The sequence below is a fragment of the Cetorhinus maximus genome, chromosome 5, assembly GCF_964194155.1.
Source record: "Cetorhinus maximus chromosome 5, sCetMax3.hap1.1, whole genome shotgun sequence".
Lineage (NCBI taxonomy): Eukaryota > Metazoa > Chordata > Chondrichthyes > Lamniformes > Cetorhinidae > Cetorhinus > Cetorhinus maximus.
Window position 1 is genome coordinate 164,686,224 of NC_135883.1, and position 23,575 is coordinate 164,709,798.

The following is a 23,575-nucleotide window of genomic DNA, read 5'->3' on the forward strand; positions in this document are numbered from 1 at the left end:
TGGAGAAGTTCGGACTGTTCTCCTTAGAGAAGAGAAAGTTGAGAGGAGATTTGATAGAGGAATTCAAAATCGTGAAGACTCTGGACAAAGTACATAGGGAGAAACTGTTCCCATTGGTAGAAGGATCAAGAAATAGAGGGCACAGACTTTAGGTAATTGGCAAAAGAAGCAATGGCAACATAGGGAAAAGCTTTTCCAAGCAATGAGTGCAGGGCTGTGGAGAAAAGGTGGGGAACTAGCTCTCATTGAGCTGCTCCTTCAGAAAGCCAGCACAGACATGATAGGCTGAATGGTCTTCTGTGCTGTAACCATTCTATAATAAAGAAGATGGACTGTTGGTCCTGCTGCTCACAGAGATTGCAGATATGTTTCGGCCCTTATCACACCGTTACCTTCCAGCTACGGTGCAAAACATTTTTTGAGCTGAAGGGTGCAGGATAAAGTTTAACTCTATGAGATATCTTGCTTGAGCAAGACCCAGCCTATTGGCACAAGAGCTGACTGAATTAGCTTTTAATTGCTTCAGTAGGTGACTGTTAAGCCACTTGAAAGGCACGAAACATGCATCATTAAAGGGGAGTGCTGATTGGTGAAGCCCTGGCTCCAGCACTAATAAAATCCCACTGAACAAATTCTGTGAAGAACAGAAGTAATGAGTACTTTCTGCCCTAAATAAAACACAAAAAGCTGGAAATACTCAAGTCTGTGACTTTTCATCAATTCAGTGTTTGTAGCATTTTCTGTTTTTCTTTCATATTGCCACAGTATTTTGCTTTTGTGTTAGTACCTTCTGTCCACTAGCTGCACCAAGCACACACTTGACAGGACTGACATCTTGCACTTGTAAAAACAGAGCAGAGAACCATTTATAGCTGTACTCTAAATGCTCAATATCCCTTCAACCAATAATGTCACAGAACTTCAACTAATCAGCTCTCAGAGACCACTCTTGGATTCGAACTGTCTCCTTCATCAGTCCGATTCCAGAAACAGGGATTAATCAAATCCTAAAATAAGCCAGGTTCTGATATTTCCAATAGGTGCAAAATCATCTATGACATCCTTTGGGAAAAAATGTCCTTTGGCAAGCAGCCATGATGAGAGCTCCTTGCCAATTTACCTAATTATCCAACTCTAGCAATTTTATCACATAATTAGCAATCCTGCAATATTCAATCCTTGAGCTTGCTGATCTATATGGATCAGTACCACACAGGGCAAATCATCTACTGGGAGCCATTGGGGGGTTCAATTTGTTTCCATTCTGAACTAAGCTAGGCTTCAGATATGCAGATTCTGGTTTGTGTCTTCTAGGTATTTTTTTTGAATCCTGCACACTGATATACCAAGGTAAAAGCAAAATACTACGGGTGCTGGAAACCTGAAATAAAAACAGAAAATGTTAGAAAAGCTCAACAGGTCTGGCAGCATCTGTGGAGAGAGAAACCGAGTTAGCGTTCGGAGTTTGTATGACTCTTCTTCATTTCCACCTTTAACTTTTGTTTAAACCATGAGAAACCTGCAATAACTAAATTTAGCACAACAACTACAACAACTTGTCTTTATATAGCACATCTAACTTAGTAAAGCATCCCAAATTTCTTCATAGGAACATTATTTGATACCCAACCACATAAGGAGATATTAGGAGAGGTTTTTGAGAGGGTCTTAAAGGAGGAGCATCTTAATGGAGGAGAGAGGAGTGGAGAAGTTTAGGGAGGGAATTTAAGAGCTTAGGACCCAGGCAATTGAAGCAGGGTCACCAATGTTGGAGAAATTAAAATCTGGAAAGTACAAAAGGCCAGAATCGGTGGAGCACAGATATCTTGGAGGGTTGGCACAATACAGTGCAAAGCACAAGAGCAAGCAAATAAGCCATTTTAATTATCATTTGTCAGTTCTCTGTGGATGTACTTGGATTTATTTTATTGCTGATTAACTCCACTCTGTCATGCATTACAGTGATTAATAAGCAACATGGTGTTTGTATTGTTTTTTTATTTTGATAATTACCTTTATTCCATCCCCCATCATACTGTTATATTTTTGAAGGAGGCAGTGGAGTGGAGACTTGACCTAGGTGGTCAAAGCAGACACCAGTCACCAGTACTGCACTACATCCTGCAAGGGGTGCAAGTTCCTTTTCCCAACTCTGGGAACACTCATATTTAGTGTCGGACAGTAACAAGGTTGAAATGAGTAATATGGATGAAGTAATTCAGGATGATACAGTGCAGAATGAGGCCATTCCGTTCACAGTGTCTCTGCCAGCTTTTTGATAGAGCTATCCAATGGCCACTTGCCTGCTCTTTCTCCACATCCCTGCAAACTTCTCCCTTCAAGTCTTCTTCCGGTGCCATGATCACGCTTCTCTTGGTCCTTGACAACAACCAACATCGCGGTGTTGTTCTGAAATCTTATACCTGTCCTGCCTTTGGTGTATTTCCTCCTTTGTCTTCTTCATGCTCTGCTACCTTCAATTTACCAGTCACTACCAGATGTTCTAGTTTTTCTCCCCTAGGTACATGCCCAAAGAATTGTAGTTGTCCCTTAGTGATCATCGCAAAAGTTCTTCTTGTGTACCTGCCTTCCTCAGAACTTCCTCATTAATTCTGTGTGTGTTGTCCAACTAAATCTAAACTCTGCAGTCCTGCCACATCTAGTTGTGAATGGTGGTGGACAATTAAACAACTCACTGCATGAGGAGGCTCCACAAATATCCCCATCCTCAATGATGGAGGAGCACAGCATAGCAGTGCAAAAGATAAGGCTGAAGCATTTGCTACAATCTTCAGCCAGAAGTGCCAAGTGGATGATCCATCTTGGCCTCCTCCAGAGATCCCCAGAATCACAGATGCCAGTCTTCAGTCAATTCCATTCACTCCACGTGAATAAACGGCTGAAGGCACTGGATACTGCAAAGGCTAAGGGCCCTGACAATATTCCGGCAATAGTACTGAAGACTTATGCTCCAGAACTTGCCGTGCTCCTAGCCAAGCTGTTCCAGTACAGTTACGACACTGGCATCTAGCTGGCTATGTGGAAAATTGCCCAGGTATGTTCTGTATACAAAAAATAAGACAAATCCAACCCGGCCAATTACCGCCCCATCAGTCTACTCTTAATCATCAGTAAAGTAATGGAAGGGGTCATCAACTGTGCTATCATGCGGCACTTGCTTAGCAATAACCTGCTCATTGATGCACAGTTTGGGTTCCGCCAGGGCCACTCAGCTCCTGACCTCATTACAGCCTTGGTTCAAATATGGACAAAACAGCTGAATTCCAGAGGTGAGGTGATAGTGACTGCCCTTGACATCAAGGCAGCATTTGATTGAGTGTGGCATCAAGGAGCCCTAGCAAAACTGGAGTCAATGGGAATCAGGGAGAAAACTCTCTGCTGGTTGGAGTCATACCTAGCACAAAGGAAGATGGTTGTGGTTGTTGGAGGTCAGTCATCTCAGCTCCAGGATATTGCCGCAGGAGTTCCTCAGGGTAGTGTCCTCAGCCCAACCATCTTCAGCTGCTTCATCACTGACCTTCCTTCCATCATAAGGTCAGAAGTGGGGATGTTCGCTGATGATTGCACAATGTTCAGCACCATTCACAACTCCTCAGATACTGAAGCAGTCCATGTCCAAACGCAGCAAGACCTTGGCTTGGGCTGACAAGCGGCAAGTAACATTCGTGCCACACAAGTGTCAGGCAATAACCATCTCCAACAAGAGAGAATCGAACCATCGCCCCTTGATGTTCAATGGCATTACCATCACTGAATCCTCCACTATCAACATCCTGGGGGGTTACCATTGACCAGAAACTGAACTGGACTAGCCATATAAATACTGTGGCCACAACAGCAGGTCAGAGGTTAGGAGTTGTACATTGAGTAACTCACCTCCTGGTTCCCCAAAACCTGTCCACCATCTACAAGGCACAAATCAGGAGTGTGATGGAATGAGTGCAGCTCCTACAACACTCAAGAAGCTTGACACCTCCCGGCCAAAGCAGCTCGCTTGATTGGCACCACATTCACAAACATTCACTCCCTCCATCACCAATGCACAGTAACAGCAGTGTGTACCATCTATAAGATGCACTGCAGGAATTCACCAAGGCTCCTATCACAGCACCTTCCAAACCCATGACGACTACCATCTCGAAATACAAGGGCAGCAGATAGATGGGAACACCACCACCTGCAAGTTCCCAAGTCACTCATCATTCTGACTTGGAGATATATCGCTGTTCCTTCACTGTCGCTGGGTCAAAATCCTGGAACTCCCTCCTTAACAGCACCGTGGGTGTACCTACATCACAGAGGCTGCAGCAGTTCAAGAAGGCAGCTCACCACCACCTTCTCAAGGTCAACTAGGGATGGGCAATAAATGCTGGCCCAGCCAGCGAAGCCCACATCCCATGAATGAATAAAAATAAATGTTGCTAGTATGCAGTAGCAACACGAGTGGTATTTGCCACTAACAGGATGCTGCTGTCAAGCCAAAAAGACGTTCTGCCTATCACACAAATGAGTAATGTGGTGTATGAATTTCAGTGCCAGTGCGATGCTAGGTATGTAGTCCCTACATCCCAAAAACTGGCAGGTCGTATCAAACAACATGTCCCAGCCGCTGTTTGCAACAGGCAGGGTACAGACCGTACCCAACCAGCCTGTGCTTGCAAAACTCAAAACACAGTGTCCAACATTAGATGTGATTCCGTGAATGGACAACATTTGCTAATTAATCCTCAGTGTGCTAAGAATTACCCTGACAACCAATTGAAGATTGTCAGTTGGGCTCACCATGTGGCACTTTTGTGTGTACTGGAAGCTACACATATTAATACACGGGGCCCTGTTCTTTGCAGACAGAAAGAACATTTGCGCCTGTTTCAGCTAAACAAAATAAGTGACTGCTATTCACTGGTTCATTCCCCACGGCAATGTCATGACCAATCAGAGTTAAGCTGCCTGGTTTAAATTTCCAACAATGATTGGCAATTAACTGTCAGTCACCATCCACCGGTGCATTCTCCATGGCACCGACTCTACCAATCAGAGTCCACCTGCCAACCAATCGGCACTTTCTTCTCATACAGTACAAATATGTTGTTTCCCCTGACATTGCTATTTTCTTGCGAATTGTCCTGATGAGTGCAAGACAAAAAGCTTCAACAAAAAGTCTCCTTTTTTCAGCAAAAACATTTCAGCTCATCTATCCCCTGGTGTTTTGCCAATTGTCTTAAATCTGCGTTCTTTGGTTACTGACTCTCCTGCCAGTGGAAAATAGTTCTCTCTGTCTTGAATGCCTCTATTAAATCTCCCCTCAATTTTCTCCGCTCCAATGAGAAAAATCCCATCTTCTCCAGTCTCTGCACATAACTGAAGTCTTTCATCCCTGGTATCATTCCAGTAAATCTCACCTGCACCCTCTACCAGAGCCTGACATCAATCCTAAAGTGTGATGCCAGAATTGTATACAATATTCCAGCTGAGGTCAGGTCTTACCATAACTTCCTTAAAGTTAACTGACCGAACTCCTGATTACAGCCAATGCTAAGTTTATGGCCAGGATTTTGCCCTCGTTGGGTGGCCTTGACGGAGGCGGGCAGGAGCGGTTGGGAGGTTGACCGATGTCACGATCAGGCCACGAGCACGATTTCACGTTGGCAGGTCAACTAAAGCCCACCCAATGTGAAACGCATGCGGCAGCGCTCAGCGCTCAGCGCTGCCTATGTCTGGGGGGGTGGGGAGGAGGGCAAGCAGGGAACTTCACAATGCGTGTGGGTGTGTGCAGGAAAAGCTCCCTGAGGCACAGAGCTGCCTCAGGGAGATGAAGGTATAAAAAATTAAAAATAAAGCATTTCAAGATGTTAAAAAAAAACATGTCCCGTCATGCAGGGACATGTTAGAAATTAGTATGAAATTCTTTTATTTTTTTTTAATGATGGATCGAAACCTCACCCCGCCCATGGATGAGGTTTCACAAAAAATACAAAGGCCGCTTGGCCTTTTCGCCTGCCTGCCAGCCGTAAGTTTGGACAGGCAGTGAAAATTTTAATTCAATTAGATTGTTAATGGCCTTAATGGGCCTGTTAATAATTGGCAGGCGCTCTGCCAACCCCCGCACACGCCCACTGACCGAAATATCGCACGAGTGCGTGCTGACATCGGGACGCTCGCCCGACATCATCGTGCGTCATTTGACGCTCCTTCAGGTCGGTCGGGCACACGCCCACCCGACAAGCAGAAAGTTCTGCCCTATGATTTAAGAATCTGGGCCGATATTCCGCTATGGTACCCATGGACTCCTATTGTGATTCTGATGGGAGACCAATGGAATGCCCAAGGGAAAAAGGTAGCATGGTGGAAGTTCTGGAAACTTCTGTGAAATTCCAGGTCTCAGGTGATGGTAGGAGCAAAGGCTGGACAAGGACAAGAATGAATTTGTCAGTTTGGAGATTCTGGGAACTCGAGTAGGTGATGCAACACTGGGTCTTTGTCATTCTTTAACAATCATTCATCTATTCCAGGCATCCCACAGGAATAAGAGAACCTTCTCCCCAGTCACTCTTACTTGGTGGCACAGGAAGTGGGCAAGTGCACAGAGAGATCATAAAAAGGGAGCATTGTTAACAAAGTGCAAAGATTGAGAATTTAGTGCAGAGAAGGAAGGAGATGTTGCTTTTTTGCTTCCAATATTTGTAGCTGTTTGTGTAATTTGAGTATTTAAAATATTTCTCCAGTATTTTAGTGCTTAGTGCAAATTAGTGCATAGAAAAGAAAAACTAAAAAGCAGATATAAATAATGTAGGCTAAAATATGTCCAAGGAGTTTGTGTCTGGACAGCAGCGTGCAGCAGTTTGTGGACAGTAAGATTGTCCTGAGCAAACACACCTGCAGTCAAAGTCTCTGTTTCAAATCTCTCTGTCTCAGTTCACAGTCACTGAACTGGAGTGTGAGAAGGAGACACTCCAATCCATAAGAGAGTGGGAGGTGTATCTGGGCAGTTTGTTCAAGGCTTTGGTCAGACAGAGGTTTAGGTTCGGAACAGGGTTGGTGTGATTGATAGTGTACAGAGTAAGACTGAGGATGAGGATCCACAGAAACTGACCCTATCCAACAGGTACAATATACTTGCTACCTGTGGGGATAAGGATGAAGAATGTCAGAGGGGCAGCCAGAATGCAGACCATGGCCCTTTGGGGCAGGAGACTGTCCAGGGGAGAGAAGAGGAAGGGAAGAGCAATGTGCTAGTTGTAGGGGATTCAATAATTAGGGGGACATATAGCATCATTTGTAAACAGGATCTAGAATCCCACATATAGTTGCCTACCTGGTGTCAGGGTGTGGAACATCTCAAACTGGTATGAAAGGATATTGATGAGAGAGGGGCAGGGCCAGGGAGAGGAATCCTGGGCCCTGGTGCTTCACCTGTTTCCAGGCCTCTTACTCCGTGTCCCCCCTCCCCCCCCAACCAACCCCATTAACCCTCCCCCTCAATCATGAATGATATTTTTTTCCCTTTTCAAGATTCACCAATCAATTCACCAAACAATCACAGAAATGTCCCAGTAAAATGATAACGCCCATTGTTGGCATCTGGTTACAAATATCATCTGATATATTTGCAGCACGGGTCATTAATATTAAGAGCAGCAACGATATAATGCAGTGTTGGTTTGAGTGAACCCCATAGGTGATCCCTCTGCAACTATTGAACAAACCAGAGAGTACAAATTTTACTTCATCAGCATCATGCAATATTGTTAATTTGACAGGAAAATATCCCATTGGTTATTGATAACACTGTGCAGATGACAACGCTGATTTCGGTGACTGCCTCAGCGCTCATCAGCATATGCTGCACATTGCACCATATGAACACAGTGAAAGTAAATTCATATTTAGGGGAAAGATTCAAGACTTGCAGCCCAGATAAACTGCACAAGATTTTTTCCATTCTGTAGAAGAATTCAAAGACTTTCTCCTGCCTGGGTGCATGATATTATTCAATATAATTATTTCATACAAGGGGTATAGTTGGATTCGATTTTGATCAGTAATTTCACAGGGTAGAAAGGTCAAATGACTCCTGACAACAAAGTGGAATGATTGAACAACATAGGTCTTCGTTGTCAGTGAGAAGTGTTGGAGCCCTCAGATGTCTGTGCAACACAGCTTTTGAGAGGCCAGAGGACAAAGACTGAATGGTTCACAATTGTATCTGTGTTTTCCTGATCAGAAAGCCTGAAGATTCTGCTGATTGCTGCTTCTCAGTACAATGTATTTTCAATATCTACTGTGCAACACAACTTATTCACAATATTTCATTCCTCAAAAACTCATAAAAACACCAAGGTAGAGTGGAATAATTTGTAAGAAGACAAAAGGACAAGATTGAAGTAAATGGAAAAGACTCTTGATAATCATGTGCAGGATAAAAGAGGTTACTGATTCACTATGAGCCCATGACGCACTCCTATCCTGGCAATTTCATCCCACAAAGTCTGCTCACAATAAACTTCCATTATTTCATGATTTCACCCTCTGTGAGCAAGATAATTATGGATGACAAAGGTCATCTAGCACCACTCATCTCATCCATTCTGAATGACATAAGAGCATACGTATTAGAAGTAGGAGTACCCTTGAGTCTGATCCAACATTGGATAAAATTGCCTACATTGTACTAGTGACTACAACTCAAAGTATTTAATTGGCTGCAAAGCGATTTAGGACATTGTGAAAGGTGCTGTATAATTGTAGGTTTTACCTTTTATTCATTTCCTCAGAAAACAGCGGGGCTTCAAAAGGAGAAGCAGAGAATGAGAGTTCACCTCAGGAAACAGTGAGAGAGAAGGGCTTCAAAAGGAGAAGCAGAGAATGAGAGTTCACCTCAGGAAACAGTGAGAGAGAAGGGCTTCAAAAGGAGAAGCAGAGAACGAGAGTTCATCTCAGGAAACAGTGAGAGCAACGGGACTAACTTCTAACCAGTTTCCAGTCAGAAGCAGCGTTCCAAAACTAAAATCGAAGTGTGATGTCACAGGGAAGCAGGAAGGCGATTGGCTGGTGAGTATACATTGACTATGCTTCTTTATCTTTCAAATCTGGTCATTTCTCTTATTCACTCGTGGGATGTGGGCTAGGCCAGCATTTATTGCCCATCCCTAATTGCCCTTGAGTCAGAAGCAGCGTTCCAAAACTAAAATCGAAGTGTGATGTCACAGGGAAGCAGGAAGGCGATTGGCTGGTGAGTATACAATGACTATGCTTCTTTATCTTTCAAATCTGGTCATTTCTCTTATTCACTCGTGGGATGTGGGCTAGGCCAGCATTTATTGCCCATCCCTAATTGCCCTTGAGTGGTGAGCTGCCTTCTTGAACCGCTGCAGTCCATGTGCTGTAGGAACACCCACAGTGCTGTTAGGAAGGGAGTTCCAGGATTTTGACCTAGCGACAGTGAAGAAATGGCGAGATATTTCCAAATCAGGATGATGAGTGACTTGGAGGGAAACTTCCAGGTGGTGGTGTTCCCATCTATCTGCTGCCCTTGTCCTTCTAGATGGTAGTGGCTGTGGGTTTAGAAGGTGCTGTCTAAGGAGCCTTGGTGAATTCCTGCGGTGCATCTTGTCGATGGTACACACTGCTGCTACTGTGCGTCGGCGGTGGAGGGAGTGAATGTTTGAGGATGTGGTGCTAATCAAGGGGACTGCTTTGTCCTGGACGGTGTCAAGCTTCTGTGGGATCTGCACTCATCCAGGCTATTGGAGAGTATTCCATCACACACCTGACTTGTACCTTGTAGATGGTGGTCAGGCTTTGGGGAGTCAGGAGGTTAGTTACTCATTGCATGATTCTTAGCCTCTGACCTGCTCTTGTAGCCACAGTATTTAAACGGCTAGCCCAGTTCAGTTTCTGGTCAATGGTAACCCCCAGGATGTTGATAGTGGAGGATTCAGTGATGGTAATGCCATTGAACATCAAGGGGCGATGGTTCGATTCTCTCTTGTTGGAGATGGTCATTGCCTGACATTTGTGTAGCATAAATGTTACTTGCTGCTTGACAGCCCAAGCCTGGATATTGTCCAGGTCTTGCTGCATTTGGACACGGACTGCTTCAGTATATGAGGAGCTATGAACGGTGCTGAACATTGTGCAATCATCAGCGAACATCCCCACTTCTGACCTTATGATGGAAGGAAGGTCATTGATGAAGCAGCTGAAGATGGTTGGGCCAAGGACACTACCCTGAGGAACTCCTGCAGTGATGTCCTGGAGCTGAGATGACTGACTTCCAACAACCACAACCATCTTCCTTTGAGGTAGGTATGACTCCAACCAGCAGAGCGTTTTCCCCCTGATTCCCATTGACTCCACTTTTGCTAGGGCTCCTTGATGCCACACTCGGTCAAATGCTGCCTTGATGTCAAGGGCAGTCACTCTCACCTCACCTCTGGAGTTCAGCTGTTTTGTCCATATTTGAACCAAGGCTGTAATGAGGTCAGGAGCTGAGTGGCCCTGGCAGAACCCAAACTGGGCGTCAGTGAGCAGGTTATTGCTAAGCAAGTGCTGCTTGATAGCACTGCTGATGACCCCTTCCATTACTTTACTGATGATTAAGAGTAGACTGATGGGGCGGTAATTGGCCTGGTTGGATTTGTCATGTTTTCTGTGTACAGGACATACCTGGGCAATTTTCCACTTAGCTGGGTAGATGCCAGTGTTGTAGCTGTACTGGAACAGCTTGACTAGGGGCGCAGCAAGTTCTGGAGCACAAGTCTTCAGTATTATTGCCGAAATATTATCAGGGCCCATAGCTTTTGCAGTATCTACTACCTTCAGCCATTTCTTGGTATCACTTGGAGTAAATTGAATCTATCAGTAGTTGAAAATTTTTATTGGTAGCAGTAAAGTTTTGGGAGCAGTCGTGTTTGTTAATAATAAATTAAGGAAAATAATAAATGAATTAATACATAATAAAGATGGTAGCCAGGAGATGCATTGCGACTGCAGAATGTCCTGGAGCTGAGACGTCCCTGAGATGTGATGTGCATATCCACAGATCCCTGAAGGGAGCGGGACAGGTAGATAAGGTGGTTAAGAAGGCATATGGGATACTTGCCTGTATTAGCTGAGGCATAGAATACAAGAGCAGGGAGGTTATGCTAGAACTGTATAAAATGCTGCTTTGGCCACAGCTGGAGTACTGGTCATCACATTATAGGAAGGATGAGATTGCACTGGAGGGGGTGCAGAGGAGATTTATCAGGATGCTGCCTGTGCTGAAGGGTCTGAGCTATGAGGAAAGATTGGATAGGCTGGGGTTGTTTTCCTTGGAGTAGCGAAGGTTGAGAGGGGACCTGATAGAGGTGTATAAGATTATGAGGGGCATAGATAGGGCCGATAGGAAGGCACTTTTTCCATAAGTAGAGGGGTCAATAAACGGGGGGCATAGATTTAAGGTAAGAGGTAGAAGGCTAAGAGGGGTGTTGAGGAGAAATTTTCACCCAGAGGGTGGTGGGAGTCTGGAACTCACTGCCTGAAAGGGTGATTGAGTCAGGAATTCCCATAATATTTAAGGAGTATTTAGATATTCATTTGCATTGCCATAGCCTCCAGGACTATGGGCCAAGCGCTGGAAAATGGGATTAGTGTCGATAGATCTTTGTTGACTGGCGTGGACACGATGGGCCGAATGGCCTCCTTTTGTGCTGTAGATGTCTATAGGTCTATGAGTCTATAATATGGGATCTCCTGGATGCCAGTGTGATCCAGGAGAAACACGTTTGCAGTAAGCGTCTGCAGTTTGAGGAGCTTAGGCTCAGAGTCATTGAGCTGGAGGCCGAGCTGTGGACATTGTGATGCATCAGGGAGAAGGAAAATTACCTGGACACTTTAATCCAGGAGGCGGTCATATCCCTTCGGATAAGGTCTTTTGATTTGATCAGTGGTCAGGGACAGGAGGTCGTGATTGCAAGTGAGGCAGGTAAGGGGCCTCCGAAGGTAGAAGTGGAGGAGTCTTAGTCATTGCAATTGTCCAACAGGCTTGAGGTTCTTGCAGCCTGTATGGATGAAAGCGAGAGTGGATGAGCAAACAGACCATGGCACTGTGGTACAGGAAGCCATTCAAGACTGGGGGGCGGGGAAGACGGGGGGAGCTTAAAAGGAATGTAGCAGTCGTAGGGGACAGTACAGTCAGAGGAATAGACACAGTTTCCTGCAGCCAAGAGCGTGAGTTCAGATGGCTGTGTTGCCTGCCCAGTGCCAGGGTTTGGGACATCTGCTTGGGGTTGGAGAGAAACTTGCAGTGGGAGGGGGACAATCCAGTTGTCGTGGTCCAGGTAGGTACCAAAGACATAGAAAGAACTAGGAAAGAGGTTCTGCTTAGGGATTTCGAGCAGTTAGAGGCTAAATTAAAAAGCAGAACCTCAAAGATAATAATCTCTGGATTACTATCTGAGCCACAAGAAAAGTGGTGTAGGGTAAATAAGATTATAGATGAATGTGTGGCTCAAAGACTGGCATGGGGGGAAAGGGAGAGGTGGTAGTGTAGTGGTAATGTCACCAGATTAGTAACCCAGAGGCCCTGCCTAATGCTGTCGGGGCACAGGTTCAAATCCCACCATGTCCTTTAGGAAGGAAATCTGTTAGCCTTACCTGGTCTGGCATACATGTGACTCCAGACCCACAGCCATGTCTGAAATGGCTAGCAAGCCACTCAGTTCAAGGGCAATTAGGGTTGGGCAACAAATGCTGGCTTTGCCAGGGACTCCCACATCCCATGAAAGAATAACTTTAAAAAAGGGGCTTTATTCATGCGGCACTGGCACAGTACAGCTATACCATTGGTGGCCTTCAACTGAACTGTGCTGGGACCAGTGTTCTGGTGAATTGTATAACTAGTAGACAGAGCTTTAAACTAAATAATGGGAGGGGAAGGGATCATATGACAGGAGATGCAGTGAAACAAAGAGGTAATAGAGCAGGGCAGCAATTTGGGTAATGATACCCAGAGTGTGGCAGGAAGGGGCAGATAGTGCAAAGTAAGTACAAGTCTAAGTACAAACTTAGAGGTGCAGCAACAAAAATGGAGAGGGTAAAAAAGACAGAGACAAAGGCTCTGTATCTAAATGCATGCAGCATCCATAACAAAATGGATGAGTTGTTAGCACAGATAGAAATGACTATGTATGACCTGATAGCCATTACAGAGACATAGTTGCAGGATGACCAAGGCTGGGACCTAAATGTTGAAAGGTATTTAACATTTTGATATGGTAGGAAACTAGGAAAGGTGGTATGTTAATTAAGGGTGTCATTAATACAGTAGTGAGAGATGAGCTTGGCTCGAATGAGCAAGATGTAGAATTAGTTTGGGTACAGATAAGAAATAGGAAAAGTAAGAGGTCACTCGTGGGAATAGTTTATTGGCCCCCAAAAACTAGTTACATAGCAGACTAGGGTATACAGGAAGAAATAAATGGAACATGTAAGAAAGGTACCACAATAATCATGGGTGACTTTAATCTATGAAAGCAGACCTAGCTAAAGTGAATTTGGAAACGAGGTTAAAAGATAGGACATTAGAGATGCAATGGCAAACTTTTAAGGAGATATTTAATAACACTCACCAAAAATTTATCTCAGTGAGAAAGAAAGGTTCTTTGAGAAGGATGTATTGTCCATGGCTAAATAAGGAAGTTAAGGATAGTATCAAATTGAAAGAAACACTGTACAAATCTGCAAAGATTAGTGGTAGGTCAGAGGACAGATTTTAAGAACCAACAAAGAATGACTAAAAAGATAATAAAGAGGCAGAAAGCAGGATACGAGAGAAAACTAACTAGTAATATAAAAACAGATAGTAAGAGTTTCTACAAGTATTTAAATAGGAAAAGAGTAATTAAAGCTAGTGTTGGTCCTCTAGAGAGTGAGTCTGGGGAATTGATAATGGAAAACAAAGAAATGCCAGAGGCATAGAACAGGTATTTTGTATCTGTCTTCACTGCAGAAGACTTAGAAAACTTCTCAAAGATATTTGAAAATCAAGAGGTGAACGGAAGGGAGGAACTTAAGACAATCACCATTACTAGGAAAAAGGTGCTGGGAAAACTATTAGACCTACAGGCCAATATTAGACCAAATTCCCAGAACCAGATGGCCTGCATCCTAGGGTCTTAAAGGAAGTGGCTGCACAGATAGTAGATACATTGGTTATAATCTTCCAAAATTCCTGAGATTTTGAAAAGGTTCCAGTGGATTGGAAAATAGCTAAATTAACACCTTTATTCAAGAAAGGAGACAGGTAGAAAGCAGGAAACTACAGGCCAGTTAGCCATAGGGAAATTGTCTCCATTATGAAGGAGGTTATAGCAGGAAACTTATAAAATCATAATTTGATCATCATAATTTGATCAAAGTGCACTTGGGTTTGTGAAAGGAAAATCACGTTTAACTAATGTATTAGAGTTTTTTGAGGAAGTAACAAGCAAGATGTATAAAGGGGAACCTGTAGATGTGGTGTACTTGGCTTTCCAGAAGGCACTTGATAAGGTGCCACATCAAAAGATTAGATTATGTGGTGCAGAGGGTAACATATTAGCATGGATAAAGGATTAGTTAGCTAATAGGAAGCAGAGAGTAGGGATAAATCAGCCTTTTTCGGGTTGGCAAGCTGTAACAAGTACAGTGCCACATTAATCAGTGCTGGGGCCTCAACTATTTATAATCTACATCAATGATTTGGCTGAAGGAACTGAACGTATGGTAGCTAAATTTGCCTATGACACCAAGATAGGTAGGAAAGTAAATTGTCAAGCGGAGGTGGAGAGTCTGCAAAGAGATATAGGTAGGTTAAGTGAGTGGGCAAAGATTCAGCAGATGGAGTATATTGTGGGAAAATGTAAACTTGACCATTTTGGCAGGAAGAATAGAAAAGCAGTATATTATTTAAATGGAGAGAGATTGCAGAACTCGGTGATACAGGGGGATCCAGGTATCCTGGTACATGAATCACAAAATGTTAGAATGCAGGAACAGCAAGTGGTTAGGAAAGCAAATGGAATGTTGGCATTTATTGCAAAGGGAATGGAATGTAAAAGTAGGGAAGTTTTACTGCAGCTGTACAGGGCCTTGGTAAGACCACATCTGGAGTAGTGTGCACAGTTTTGGTCTCTTTGAAAAAAGATATAATTGGTTTGAAGTAGTTCAGAGAAGTTTCATTGGACTCATTCCTGGGATGAGGGGCTCATCTAATGAAGAAAGGTCAGACAGGTTGGGCCTATACCCATTTGAGTTTAGAAGAATGAGAGGTGATCTTATTGAAACACATAAGATCCTGAGGGGATTTAATAGGGTAGATATTGGGTGGATGTTTCATCTTGTGAGAGAGACTAGAACCAGGGGATACAATTTAAGAATCAGTCTACCATTTAAGATGGAGATGAGGAGAATTTTTTCTCTCAAAGGGTTGTTATTATGTGGAATTCTCTGGGTCACTGAATTTATTCAAGGCAGGGTTGGATAGATTCTTGACAGACAAGGGAGTAAGGGTTATGGGGGCAGACTGCAAAGTGGAGCTGAGACCACAATCAGATCATGATCTTATTGAATGGTGGAGCACGCTCGAAGGGCTGTATGGCTTACCCCTGCTTCTCTGTTTCTATGTTCCTGCATGTAGTCAGCAGAGTGACTGTAGCAATGGTGAAATTGGAGGCCCAGTGTTGATCCTCTAAGGATAATTAATCACATAGCAATCAACTGATGTTAGGAAAGTGGCTACAAAGAAATCGCATTTGCAAAACAATCCAACACTGTAGCTAATACAACCTTACCACTCTGACTTCTCTGGCGCCAACCTATAATATACCATAAATGGCATCTGCCCCTTTTAAGCTAATGATATTGTCCCCAGGATTTGTCAATCAGACATGTACCAGCAGCTCAGGAAAAATGTAGATTGAATCATTGATCTGAATCTTCAAGAGAAGAATGATACATGGTCCAAAAATTTATTACACCATTAACTCAAGAACTGGATTATTAGCCTTACCCCAGAAGCTGTCATACAAATTGTGTTGTATACTGTGAATTTACAGGCTATCCACAAGTTCCATATGGTGTTACTTTACATTTGGAATAAATAAATGCGCAAATAGTATTTTTTAAAAATCTAATTGTAGTTTGAGGTGTGACAGAAACAGGTAAATTAAGTTGACAAATGTAATTAACAAATAAGAAACTCCAACAGCAAAAAGGTTTGACAACAATATCCTGAGAGAAATCATTTCTAGAAGCACTTAAGTCATAGGATTGGGTTTCTATAAAAGCCCTTTATGGTAAAAGCCCTTAAGCTGTTGCTCTGGGTTTTCAAAGGATTTTTTTGCCAAAGTTACAACGGATGATCGGGAATCCTCACCCCCAGAGAAGTTTTAGTCCCATAGCGTGACCATCTTCTGCTCAATTTTGAACAGGAAAGTGCAGGTGAACCTCGGATGGAACAGAGATTTGTAAAACCATTCTTTTAGCAATCTCTTAGTGACAAATAGGGATTTCATTTCCAGACTTTGTAAGAGTAATAAAACGGGCGAGAGTGAGTCAACAGCCTGTTTTGTATCACTCCCGGTTTTTAGTTTCTTACATTTATTTGAATGAGGCCCAAGATTCTCAGGCCTCTGGTACATCAACACAGCATGTCATTAGGATTGTTCCTACTTTAGGGCATAATTAAAATTTAGATTGCTTTTAATATGCTGGTTTAAATTCAAAAGAGAATTTTGAGAAGTATGACTTATTTAATTCTGTGGTACTAAACCTTAAAAGTGACACCTCACCCCACCACCACCCCCCCCACATCCCAATGTCCCCCCACCCCACACACCCAAACTGTCAGGTTGACAGTTCCGATTTCTTTTTTAAAGCTGGTCTTTCAGGTCTGAAGCTCATCTGAAGGACGACGAGAAACTCCATTAAAAATTCCGAGCCCAGGCCCCCCTAGCCCCCGGGCCCTGGTGTTTGGCATCATCTGCACCTCCCTCTCCTGGGCCCTGGGGGAGGGGAGGATCCAGTGTGGTCTGTTTTCGGGACCAACAACATAGGGAACAGTAGGCAAGAGGTTGTGTTTAGAAAGTACCTGAAACTAGGAGCTAATTGAAAGAACAGGATGTCAAGGGTTATAATCTCTCAATTATTACCTGAGCCACATGAAAACTGGTGCACAAATAAGTAGATAAGGGAGGTGAAACCATGGCTGAAAGAGTGGTGGTGTGGGAAAGATGGGGTTAGATTTCATGGGACACTGACAAAAATATCAGGATAACCAGGCAGGGGCCAGGGTCTGAGAGGAAAGGATAAATGGGACTTTAAATTAGTAAGTGGCAGTGAGGGCTAAGGTGGAAAAGGTGATATAATTTGGAAAGAAACAAAAGGGAAGAAAGTAGAGTAGCAGCCAGAGATTGTGCTTTAGGCATAGCAGGTAAAGGGAAAACTAACAGCTGCTGAGTAATTAAACCAGGAGAGAGAAATAGGAAAGGTGTGAGTAAAACATTAGGGCTGAAGAGCAGGGTATGTGGCCCAAATAAGCGTTCTTTATACATGCACAGGGAGTATAAGGAACAAACTGAATGAATTTCAGGTGCAAATTCAACGTTGGGGTTGTGGGGAGAGTAAGACTGAGATAAAGCTGCAAGATGGTCAGGACAGGGAACTAAACATTCCAGTTTATAAGATCTACAGGAAAGATAGGGAGAATGATAGAAGCAGGAGAACAGCTTTAGTGATTAAAGAATGAATTCACTCCAATGGTAAGACAGGGTGTAATGAGAGGTAAGCAGGTAGTGGAAACTTTATAGATAGAATTAAGAAATAGAATAAGATTTAAGGCTGTATCGGGAGTTTTGAAAGGCCCCCTGGTGGCAGCTGTAAACTGGTTGATTGTCTCAATGCAAAGGTTAGACAAGTCTGTAGCAAAAGCAGAGTGGTTTTAATGGGGAATTTTAACTTTTATATAGATTGGGACAAGCAGGTTAGCTCATGTCAAAAAGGTGGTGAATTTCCTGAGTGTGTCTGGGATACTTTTCTAAAACAATATGTCTTAGAACCAACAAGGGGACAGGCCATATTAGTATTAGTAATGAGTAATGAGCTAGATTTAGTTAACAGTCTAATGGTGTGTGAACATTTATCTAATCGTGATCATAATATGATTGAATTCAATGTAATGTTTGAAAGGGAGAAATACAAAATAGCTGCAAAGATTCTAGATTTAGATAAGACTAACTTCAATGCAATGAGACAGAGACTGTGCAGAGTAAACTAGGCAAGTCTGTTAATGGGTAAAACGACAGAAGATCAGTGGGACGCATTCAAAATAATTAATATAATACAGAATCAGTTTATACCCCTAAGGGGCAAGGGCTCTATTTGCCAAAAAAAACTCATGAATGATTAAAGAGATAAGAGATAACATAAAACTGAAAGAAAAAGCATACACAAATACAAAAAAAAACACAGATCCTGGCAAATGTGAAAATAGAAAGAACAGCAAGGGGTGATAAAACAGATAGTAGGAGCTGCAAAAAGGGAATATGAAAAGAAACTTGCAAGGATATCAAAATCAACACAAAATGTTTTTACAATTACATTATGAAAAAGAAGAGTAGGCAGGAGCAATGTGGGCACCTTGACAATGGATAACAGTAATATTATTGTCAATTAAAATAAGAAACTGGCAAACATGTTCAATAATTACTTTGCCCCAGGATGAGGTTGGTATGTTGGAAAACCTAAGGAAAATAATATTGAATCATGGGACAGGGACTCACTAAAATAAACAGTAATGAAAAAAATCTCAACAAACCACGCCCCCCTCACCCCCGAACCAGATGGTTTCCAACCCAGGGTTTGAAGGGAACTGGGTGAGAACATGGCAGGCGCTCTGACTATAATGGTCTGAAGTTCTCTTGATTGGGAACTGCTCCTTTAGGTTAAAAAATCGTGCACATTAGTCCACTATTTAAGAAAGATGAGAGAGAGAAATTATAGACCAATTAGCCTAATGCCTGTAGTTGGGAAATAACTAGAGTCATTAATTAACAGCAGACAGACTGAACACCTTGAAAATTTTCAGCTGATGAGACAGAACCAGCATGGATTTGTAAAGGGTAGGTCACGCCTGATGAGCCTGATTAAATTTTTTGAAGAGGTGTCTAAAGTAGCGGACATGGGAATGTCTATGGATGTTATTTATATGGGCTTCCAGAATGCATCTGATAATGTGCGTCATAAGAGCCTGTTAGCTAAAGAAGCTCATGGAATTGAAGGCTAACTATTGACCTGGCTAGGAAATTGGGTGGGTGACTTGAAACAGAGATAGGGATAATGAGCAGGCGCTCTAATTGCAGGATGTGACTAGTATGGCCCCACAAAGATCTCAACTATTCACCGTAGCTATTAATGACTTAGATGATGGAATTGAAAACCACATATCCAAATTTGCATAAGATACAAAGATAGGCAACACTGAGTCATAGAGTCATTACAGTACAGAAGGGGACCATTCAGCCCACTGAATCCATGTTGGCTCTCAGAGTAATCCAGTCAGTCCCTGCTCTATTCCCATGGCTCTGAGAGTTTATCTCTCTCAAGTGTCCATTCAATTTTCTTTTGAAATAATTGATTGTCTCCACTTCCATAACCCTCATAGGCAGTGAGTTCCAGATAAACAGTTTATATGAATGCATAAAATTACAAAGAGATATTGATAGATTAAATGAATGGGCAAAACTGTGGCAAATGGATTTCAATGTAGACCATCTTACCTTTCTTAACACTCAAACATATAAGTTCAACTTAAAAATTATACATTGTCCATAACAATTGAGACAGGATTGGTGTTCAAGTTGTGCCATGGGTTGGAAAGTGGACATTCAAACTAAACTTTGCTTCTAACCAACAGACTAATTTACTTTGTTAAACTGGGAGTGTATGGGTTATGTAACAAGCCTATTATATTTATATAAAGGAATTTCTTCCTAACTTAACACAGAGCTAAATACACAGTGTCAACCCTAGCTCAGAGGCAGTGCTCCCCCTCCGAAATTTGAACTCAGGTTATGAGTTCAAACCCCACTCTAGGGCTCAAGTACATAATCTGGGCCAACACGCCAGCACCATTCTGAGGGAGTGCTGCCTCGTTGGAGGTGTTATCCTTGGAGTGAGACGTTAAACTGATACCCTATGTGTCTGTTTAGGTGGCCATAAAAAATCTATTTCATTATTTGAAGATGAGTAGGAGAGTTCTCCCAGTTTCCTGGCCCATAATCCTCCCTCAACAACAAGGTACTGAAATCACACAGCTTGAGAAAGTTAGATGCAGCACAATCAAACTTGGATGACAGGCAGGAATATTGAAGGGCACTGCACTGGACCAGGTCTTGGCATGGAGATGCTAGAATATATTGGTCGGCGTTCGGGAGTTTGAGAGTCTCCTGGCTGACATTTTGCAGTTTCTAGGGAGAAGCATTGGCAGCCTTAACAGTGCTCTGCTGACTGTATTAGCTATCTGTCTCATAACTTCAGGCAGATCAGCAATTTCCATGGGAGGAAAGATCATGTAAAATCAGGAAGCAGGGTGGATTTCTCCCTGAAAAAGGGTCTGAAGAAGTGTCATGCAGGCTCAGAACGTTAACTCTGTATCTCTCCACAGATGCTGCTAGGCCTGCTGAGTTTTTCCAGCATTTTCTGCTTTTGTTTTGGATTTCTCCCCAATCCCCGTACCCCCGGCTGAGGGTTGAATTGCCTGATCTAACACAGGGAAAAAGGAAAAGTGCCTGGTGTGAATCTGCTATCTTTCTGGTCAATTAGCGATGGCACTATCGAAAAGATGGACACCAACCAGTCATTAGGAACATTAACTGAAAGTTTCACAGGTCCCTTGCATCTTGAACCAGGCAGGAGGGTAAATGATGAGCAGATCTTTCTTAAAAGAATCTGCTCTCAAAGAATTCTGACAAAAGTGTCATGAACAATGGGAATCACCCCTTGTCTCAGTATTAGTGTCAGATGCATTCAGGGAAAAGGCTACAATGCCTCAGATGCAGGACAAATCGGTTCCTGAACCTGTTAGTGCCCTTCTCTATAAGAACTTTTAACAGGAGTTTGATGTATGGATGAGGATATACACTCAGGGTTGGACTCTCTGACTGATTATTTTAATGTAACTGAATAGTTTTTAATACACAGTTTAATTTTAATTTTAAGTTTAATTACACAGTTTAATATCTGTGATAGAATAATTTTCTTTCTTTTTATTATTATTAGTTTCTATGTAATTTTTAATGAACAAGCAATGTATCTGAAATTAATTTCCATATGGACAATAAAATGAAATTGAACTGAACTTACTTCCAGTCAAGAATACTCAAAGGAACAGGAGGGTAGAATTGTTAATAATACAGAAGCAGGTAAAATGACTCCACATTGCAAACTCTTGTCCCTCGTCTCTAAAGGTTAATGAAGAGCAGTAACTCTCATTTTCAATAGAGGCTGAAGGAACTGCAATCTGAACCTACTCAGCAAATCACTGCAGGATCCACGGCAGTGTCCATCACTATAAAGGAAGATCCTATATTTACATAGCACCTTTCACAATGTCCCAAAATGCTTTATAGGCAATCTATGAAGTGCGTTGCTGTTGCAACGTTTGGAAATGTTGTAGCTAATTTACACACAACAGGTTCCTACTAACGACAATGAACTACATGGCAAAATCATCTGTCTTAGTGGCCTCGATTAAGGGATAAAGGTTAGCATGGGGGAGAACTCCCCTTCTCTTCAATTAGTCACGGAGTCTTTTACATCTTCCTGAAAGTTCATCTAAAAGGCAGCAAATACAGTACCGGCCCTTAGTGTGAGATTAGATTTATGTGTTTAAGCACCAGCTGAAGCCCACAACCCTTGACTACAGCATTGAGAGCGTTACCACTTAGCCAAGGCTTGACAAACTGCATACAATACCTTTTTAGTCAAATTCTGGGAGCATCTTTCTGACATCACACTGCAAATTATCAAAAAGAAAACAAAAGAGAGACAGCAATGTTGCACTGCCCTGAAGCCAGAAACACAGAAGCCCTCTAAACTGCAAACTTTCCTACTAACAGTGATTAGATACTGACTGATCTAGATACGTGCTCACTGTATACTTTGTCTTAAAGCCACCTCGCACACGGTTCCACCTTGGCAGCAGAATAATCCTTTATAGGCTTTGGTAGTGCAACACATTATATAACAGCGTGTCATACAACAATTCTCCAAGAACATTTATATAACCTATATACGCACACAGCAGCTTTCCACTATACAAGATGGATGCAGAATTTAAAAAAATAACTTTAGAAGAATTATATATTGCGTTGCAAATAATTAACAAATCATGCGATACTTGGCCCAGCTAGTATAGGGGAACTCACCCGGAATCTGGTCTGCAGTGCAAACACAAAGCAAGATTTCAGCGCACAGAACCAAAGTGGCTAATTGAAGGTGCCAGGGAGTCCCAGATGTAACTCGGCTGCTAGAAGTCATCCCATAATACATGTTTCAGCAGCGGAAGCAGCAGCGAACATCAGGCTGAATAACCTGCAAAGAAAAAATATCATCAATAATACAACAGCATTATCTATGCGCTTGTTAGTAAACGGGAAACCTCACTCAGAGGAAACAGAAAATTTCCAATCTTTCATTGAGAATAGTGTTCTCGTCCTCTCTTTTCAGTTATGTGCCTCTATACTCACTCAGAAAGCTATCCTGTTAATAAGGACAGGACTCACAAATTCATATCTTTACCATACATTTCCAAACAAAGAATATTACAGTAAATAACATCAATGATTATATTTCTCCAGGTTTTTGGAAAAGAGAAATGTGAATGCAGCTTTACCCTAAAGCTAAATATAAAAATATTATATGTCCTTTGCCTGTAGTAATCTTGCATTCCTCAGCATACCTGCATTGGCCGGGACTTTCGAGGTGTAGCTGAGAGCGCTACAATCCCCAACCCTGCGATCTGACTGACAGCTCCACAGGCCCCGCCCCTGCCCGTCAGCTCCACAGGCCCCGCCCCTGTCTGTCAGACCAACTGGCCCCGCCCCTGCCTGGCAGACCCACAGGCCCCACCCCTGCCTGTCAGCACCACAGGCCCCGCCCCTGCCTGTCAGCTCCACAGGCCCCGCCCCTGTCTGTCAGCTCCACTGGCCCCGCCCCTGCCTGATAGACCCACAGGCCCCACCCCAGCCTGTCAGCACCACAGGCCCCGCCCATGCCTGTCAGCTCCACAGGCCCCGCCCCTGCCTGTCAGCACCACAGGCCCCGCCCCTGCCTGTCAGCTCCACAGGCCCCGCCCCTGCCTGTCAGCTCCACAGGCCCCGCCCCTGCCTGTCAGCTCCACAGGCCCCGCCCCTGCCTGACGGACCCACAGGCCCCGCCCCTGCCTGTCAGCGCCACAGGCCCCGCCCATGCCTGACAGACCCACAGGCCCCGCCCCTGCCTGTCAGCTCCACAGGCCCCGCCGCTGCCTGAC

General features: G+C 43.2%; 1 protein-coding gene across 2 annotated transcripts in view; it reads right to left on the reverse strand.

Annotated features, from left to right (window-relative positions):
- The window catches only part of susd4 (sushi domain containing 4), a 131,245-nt gene extending 108,171 nt beyond the window's left edge, over positions 1 to 23,074 (reverse strand). For both annotated transcript variants that reach the window (XM_078542749.1, XM_078542750.1), the window contains exons 1-2: positions 23,003 to 23,074; positions 22,470 to 22,635 (exon numbers count right to left, since the gene is read on the reverse strand). In XM_078542749.1, coding sequence (XP_078398875.1) covers positions 22,470 to 22,593 — 124 coding nt within the window. In that variant the 5' untranslated portion in view covers positions 22,594 to 22,635; positions 23,003 to 23,074. The remainder of the gene's footprint in view (positions 1 to 22,469; positions 22,636 to 23,002) is intronic.
- Between the last annotated feature and the right edge of the window lie 501 nt (positions 23,075 to 23,575).